At 32.9% G+C, this 6,775-nt stretch overlaps 1 protein-coding gene across 1 annotated transcript; it reads left to right on the top strand.

Moving 5' to 3' along the window:
- The first annotated feature begins 543 nt into the window (after nucleotides 1–543).
- On the top strand, nucleotides 544–5,792 carry LOC100259719 (fatty acyl-CoA reductase 3). The gene is made up of 10 exons (XM_002263091.4): nucleotides 544–709; nucleotides 814–917; nucleotides 1,127–1,329; nucleotides 1,437–1,537; nucleotides 1,697–1,889; nucleotides 4,111–4,272; nucleotides 4,472–4,553; nucleotides 4,636–4,902; nucleotides 5,064–5,191; nucleotides 5,287–5,792. Exons 1-10 carry the CDS (start codon nucleotides 631–633, stop codon nucleotides 5,438–5,440), a joined length of 1,473 nt encoding a protein of 490 aa, XP_002263127.1. The 5' UTR covers nucleotides 544–630; the 3' UTR covers nucleotides 5,441–5,792.
- The last annotated feature ends 983 nt before the right edge of the window (nucleotides 5,793–6,775 follow it).

The raw sequence follows: 6,775 nt of genomic DNA, 5'->3' as shown, positions 1-6,775 counted from the left end.
ATTCCGTGACCTCTTATTAAATTAAGTTTTGATATGATATTGAATTAATAATTTTTTTAAAAGTTTAGTAAGATATTGAACTCAATATATTCCTTAACAAATTAGTCAATAATATATTTAAGCACCATGAATGAAGACAAATAAGGATATCAACCCAGATTAATTTTAAGTCAATAATATATAGGGTTGGGTAAACAGTTCATCTCTAACAAACGTGTGGCTCCGTAGAAAAAGAAAGGAGAAAGAAGAAAGGGAAAGGGGGGAGAATGTCGGCATTTAGAATTTGCCTTGAAAAAATGCTGCTCGTCAACCATGGTGAGGACAGCGTGGCGTACATAAAGCCAAACTCTGAGGACGGCTAGGGTAGGTTTGACCAATACAACCATGGCCATCCTCACATTTGGGTCATGATCAATTACGTGGGTGACCTCAGGCAGTGTGTGAAAGCACATGATGAGAGTCGCAGAGGATAGATAATAAAGTGGCCTTCCTACTATTGCGTGCACTTCACCTCTTAAATCCCCAGGTATATATCAAACACTTTGGGTTGCCCTCCTTTATTCCTCACCTAATCTCTCTGGATTTTATTTGCTCTCTCTTTCTCTCTGTTCAGTTCATTTCTTGTCTCCAATGGAGTTGGGTAGCATCGTGGAGTTTCTTGAGAACAAGAGCATTTTAGTCACCGGGGCTACTGGCTTTCTAGCAAAGAGTAATGTTTGACATTCCCTATCCTTCCTCTTCTTTTTCTTCTTCTTCTTTACCCTTTCTCATGATGTTTTCGAGGACATTAAATTTTTGCTTTTGTGGGTGCAGTTTTTGTAGAGAGGATACTCAGGACTCAGCCAAATGTGAAGAAGCTCTTTCTTCTTCTAAGAGCAGGAGATACCAAGTCAGCCACCCAACGTCTGCATAATGAGGTACAATTCTCTTTGTGCTTATATCAGGCAGTTTTCCCTTTCTTTAAAATTTGTAACATTCGTATACTAAATCTGGTAAGAGAATGTGTTTAGAGAAGACATTTCAAAAGATGAATAGTATTAATTACCGGTTCTGAAGTTGATATATAATAATTAAAATGATAGTTTTCATTAATGAGATCACGTGCTTTATTAATTTGTATCCACAGGTGATAGGGAAGGAGTTGTTTTGGGTTCTAAGGGAGAAATGGGCTTCAGATTTCAACTCTTTTGTATCCAAAAAACTGACTCCGGTTCCTGGTGATATCTCTTGCGATGACTTGGGGGTGACAGACTCTAACTTGAGGGAAGAGATGTGGAGAGAAGTTGACATAGTTGTTAATTTAGCTGCAACTACCAACTTTGATGAAAGGTAAACTAATTAATTAATTAATCAAGGCGTGTCAGCGGCTACCAAATGTTTATATATTCTTTGGGCGGCAGTCAAGTTTAAATAAAGTTCTTCTAATCTTTCTCCAGGTATGATGTTGCATTGGGAATCAATGCATTGGGAGCTAGGCATGTCCTGGACTTTGCGAAGAAGTGTGTGAAAATAAAGATGCTTCTCCATGTATCAACCGGTTGGTATATGTTTGGTCATTTTCAGAATGGTCTGTGGATCCCTAATGATAGACAACGATACAAATGGACTAGAATACATGTATAGTCCCCTTTTTAGTAGCATTGGGGCTTTAATAAATTAATTATAATAGGGAGTGGACTCGGTGTTTTTTCTGCAGCTTATGTGGCTGGAGAACAGTCTGGGCTCATACTTGAGCAACCATTCCAAATGGGTGAGACCCTCAATGGGACCTTTGGTCTAGACATAGAAGAAGAAAAAAAGCTTATGGAGGAAAGACTAGATGAGCTCCAATCAGAGGGAGCTACTCGAGAAGCTGTCACATTGGCCATGAAGGATTTTGGCATCCAAAGGTTTGTCCAATAACTGAGCTGTCTATGATACCCATATATTAAACTAGATTGCGTTTGTAGCATTTATACTCAAACTATTTTCATTGTTATCATCAAGTTTTTTTTAAAAAAATAATTTTTTAATATTAGAAGTGATTTTTTAACACTAAAAAAGATTTTTCATATTTTTAAAAGTATTTGTAAGATTTTTCATATTCAATGACTCATCTCTTCATAGAAGTCTGTGTTTGCAGTGAAAAAATTGCTTCAGCCATTTAATGCCGGCTTAGCTCATTTCAGATGACATTGAATAATTAACAGTGGCTGCCTGCAACGTAATTAATTAAAATATAATGTATACTGTCTAGGAGATTTATAACATCTGCACCCCCACATTTATGTGAAAACATGGCGGACTGTTCTTTCATTTACCATCAAAACTGCCTGAGTACCACCTGGTTTGGCATAAAGGTGTCCAATGGGCCGGGCTGCCCATTTTGGCCCGTGGCCTGGCATACCAAAATATCGGGCGGGCCAGGTCAACATGATCCAATATTGTAGTGACCCGAGCCGACACGGTCCAAAGGAGCAGGCCGTGTTGGGCCTAAGGAAACAGCCCGTCGGCCCACTGTGCCCTTTTAAATTTCTCTATAGGTATTAAAATTATGTTTGAAAATTTAATAGAAGAAATTTTATTATAGATATTAAGGCAACATAGGAGTTATGTTTGGAAATTTAATAGAAGAAATTTTATTTGAACTGAAGATAATTAATTCATTTCAATTTTTGTTGAGATGAATTTCAAACTAATATAGTAAATAATTTCTTATCCAAATTTTAAATTAATTGAAAAATTGGATGAGTTATGAGATAAAAAAAAAATAGTTCCATGTAATTCAATTTCTATTTTAAATTTAAAAATTTTAAAATTTATTTTAAATTCATTTATTACCAAAATTAAGTTATGTACTTTTTCTCTCTTGTTTGTTTCTAATCTTTTTCTTTTTGATTTAATGTGCCTTTTTTTTTTTTAATATTTAATTTATGTTTAATTTTTAGAAAATATTAAGGAAAGAAAAAAATAATAAGAAAAAATGTTTTTTTTTTTATATTTTAGTTGTACTATGACAAATGTAAAAGAAAATCAAATATAATTAAAATTAGTAAAAAATTTATGTATTTAAAATTTTTTAATCTTTGTATCTACAAGTTAAAATAATTGAAAAAATAGTAAATAAAAGTAATTTTTTAACTTTAAATTTATGTTCTTTACTTCTCTTTTTCTTTTCTTCTATTTATTTTATTTCTTTTGTATTTTCCCTTAAATTTTTTGAAACCAAACATAGTATTACTACAATTGGTTAGTATCTATAATGGATATGGGTTTGACAAATTGCTATCCTTCATATGACAAACTATTTTTAAAGGTTGAGTAATGCATATGATTGATAGTTGGGTGGGTGCCAACCTAGTTGGAATGTACTTAAACTATTATGATGCAATTCTTACTTTTTTTTTTCTCCTTATTTTTTCATGTAATTTGTTGAAATATTGAATAAAAGATTTTTTATTTATATTTCATTTCCTTTTATATTCTATTACTTTAAATTTATTGTTATTTTGATAAAAATAAACAAATTCAAATATATTTTTTTACTATTTTTAAAAACAAAAAACTAACATTTCTATAAATTTTACAATTACAAACTCGATAAATATAAATATAAAAAATAAAAAATATAATTATTAGAGGTGTTTAAAGTAACAATTTTTTTTATTTAATAATGAAAAAACTTAAGACAAAATGACTTAAAAAAATTTAAATTTAAATTTTTAACAAAGTGAATGGTCCATGGGCCACGACCCATCTGCACGACACTACACAGAACGGTACAATTAGCCTGCGGGCTTATGGGCTGTGCCAGACCATCTATTTAGTTTGCATGGGCCGGCCCGACTTGACACGATTTTTAAGTGGGCCATGTTGGCCCACCAGTTGGCCCATTATGGCCCAATAAACATCGGGCCGTGCCGGATTGGACACCTGTAGTTTGGAAGGTATGCTTATTTACGTTGTGTAGTATTTGATTTGACTTGATTTTTATTTTATGATGTGTCACTTGACAGACTATATTATCTTTAAAATATCTCAATGTCACAATTAAAAATCAGAGGAATTTATCTATTATAGAATTTGATCTTTGATAGTCTCCTCTTTTGGGTTTTACTATTCATACATTAGGGCAAAGATGCATGGATGGCCAAATACCTATGTATTTACAAAGGCAATGGGAGAGATGCTGTTAGGGCACTTGAAAGAAAATCTTCCCCTTGCTATTCTTCGCCCTACCATCGTTAGCAGTACTTACAAAGAACCCTTCCCAGGTTGGGTTGAAGGAATCAGGTACCTCATCAAATTTCTTCCTTTCATCAAACATCTGGGAGGTGGTAACATTTTTTGTTTGGTCACTGAGAAAATGAAAGAAGAAAATCCTGAGATGTACAGCTAATTGGAGTTTCAAGATTGCTACATTTTTTTGCCTAATGCACCTTTTGTACTTTTGTTATTTTTACTTATTTACTTATTTTTGTGATGTGGATAGAACCATTGATAGCTTTGCGGTTGGTTATGGAAAAGGGAGATTGACTTTCTTCCTCGGAGATATCGAGGCCATTGTTGATGTGGTCAGCCAATTCAGTCTTCATTCAATGCATACACGCTGATCAGATATGTGTGTCTATTCTCTTACCTCACGTATTCATGCAGATACCAGCTGACATGGTGGTGAATTCCATGATTGTGGCCATGGCGGCTCATGCAAATCAGCCTTGTGAGGTCATTTATCAAGTGGGGTCGTCCGTAAAGAACCCTGTGAGATACAGTAATCTTCAAGATTTCGGCCTCCGTTACTTCACCAAGAACCCATGGATTAACAAGGATGGAAAGGCTGTTAAGGTTGGCAAAGTAACAGTGTTGAGCACCATGGATAGCTTCCACAGATACATGGCCCTCCGCTACTTGTTACTGTTAAAGGTAAAGAATCACAGCTTATTGTCATAACCTGCTCAAATGATCTCACACTTGGGATAAGGCTGATTTTGTCTAGTGCTTAGAAAACACCTATGACATCATGCACTAAGCATGAAACCTATACATAGAGAGAATTTAGCTTCTTTTTTCTCTTTTTTTTTCAGGGATTACAGTTTGTGAACACTGCATTTTGTCAATATTTTCGCGGCACGTACACTGACCTCAACCGCAGGATCAAGTTCTTGTTGCGGTTGATAGAGCTCTACAAGCCGTACTTGTTCTTTAAGGGAGTGTAAGTATGCTCTCACCTTGGTGCTGGCCTTCTTCCAGGAAATTAACTGGTATCAGTATATCAATCGAGTATATATAACTTGTTTTCAATTACAGTTTCGATGACATGAACACAGAAAAGCTGAGAATGGCAGTGACGGCAAGTGGTGCAGAGGCAGACTTGTTTTACTTCGATCCTAAGTGCATTGATTGGGAAGACTACTTCATGAACATTCACATTCCCGGGGCCGTAAAATATGTGTTCAAATGATCATAGCTCGAGAGGATTATACAATAATGCCTGTTCATTACAAAGAATTTGCACTTGAAGGCAGTATAAGTATGTATGGCTGCCTGCTAAGCCTTCATCAAGCTTATTCATTATAATTTCTGTCCTTGTCTAGCTAATAAATTTGTATTGCTTGTAATTTCATGTTCTTGTCTAGCTAATAAAGAATTGTGGGAATCAAGTCTATGAAAATAGCTCATGATGAGAGGAGGATGTTGGGATTCTTTTTAAGCTCATATAGATGGTTGTAATGTGGTCAAAGTTATTGTCATGACATACACCCAATTCGTTATTAATACTTATAAAATTTCACAATAGTTATTATGTTGCCTAAAATTTTCATAATAGAGGAATGGATACAATACATTTATGCTCAATGTATAAGACACTTGTATGTGGCATAAGGTTTGCTCCACCACATAATATCTTCCAAGCCTATTCTTCTTTGTAGTTTGTTGGATTTTCATAGGCCAAAAAAAAAAAAGAAAAAAGAAAAAAACATATGTTTTTTCTTTCTATTCGATTAAATTTTATAACCAATCAATGAAAAATATTATCCATATAGTTCAACACATGTCATCTTCATTTTCTTCACCTTTGTACATTATGTACAAGATAGCTATATTGATGGTACAAGGTTTATACAAAACACCTTATTCTGAATGTCCTTTACTTCTTTCCTTCTTGATATTTGATTAGTTTTCACGATAAACTAATGAAAAATATTATTTGCATAATTGCTATTGATTTTCTTTACATTTATATTGATGCATAAGGTAGTTGTTCCGATGGAATAATTTATATGAAATGCATCATGTTGTAAATATTTGTCGTCCAATCTTTTCCTTCTTAGAAATTGATTAGAATGCATAATATATCAATTATAAGTTTCTTGAGGCCTTAAGGCATCATCGTCCTTTTCTTTTTTATATTTTAAAACAAAAATATTATTTTTATTTATATGATGATTTATTAAAAAAAAAAACTTATTGAAAGAAAAATAAATTTAATTACAATTTCATTCATCTAATATATATTATATTGTTTTATCTAATATTAAATAATTTTAAAAAATAAAGTATTTTTAATATCTAAATAAATAATTTTAGATTTTCAAAACTAGAACTATTAAATGATATTAGAATTGTAGGACATGATATATTCCTTGATTTGGGCCGACATAATTTTTAAATTAATTTTATTTTCTTATGCAGTGGATGTCATTAATTCATTCAAAAGAATAAGGGAAAAATTTTCATATCATATATGCATATGGAATAAATTAAAAATTATAAGGGAAAGTAAAAAAAAAAAAAA

The sequence above is a fragment of the Vitis vinifera genome, chromosome 6, assembly GCF_030704535.1.
Source record: "Vitis vinifera cultivar Pinot Noir 40024 chromosome 6, ASM3070453v1".
Classification (NCBI taxonomy): Eukaryota; Viridiplantae; Streptophyta; class Magnoliopsida; order Vitales; family Vitaceae; genus Vitis; species Vitis vinifera.
Note: the sequence above shows the minus strand (reverse complement) of the source record. Positions and strands in the feature narration are given on the sequence as shown.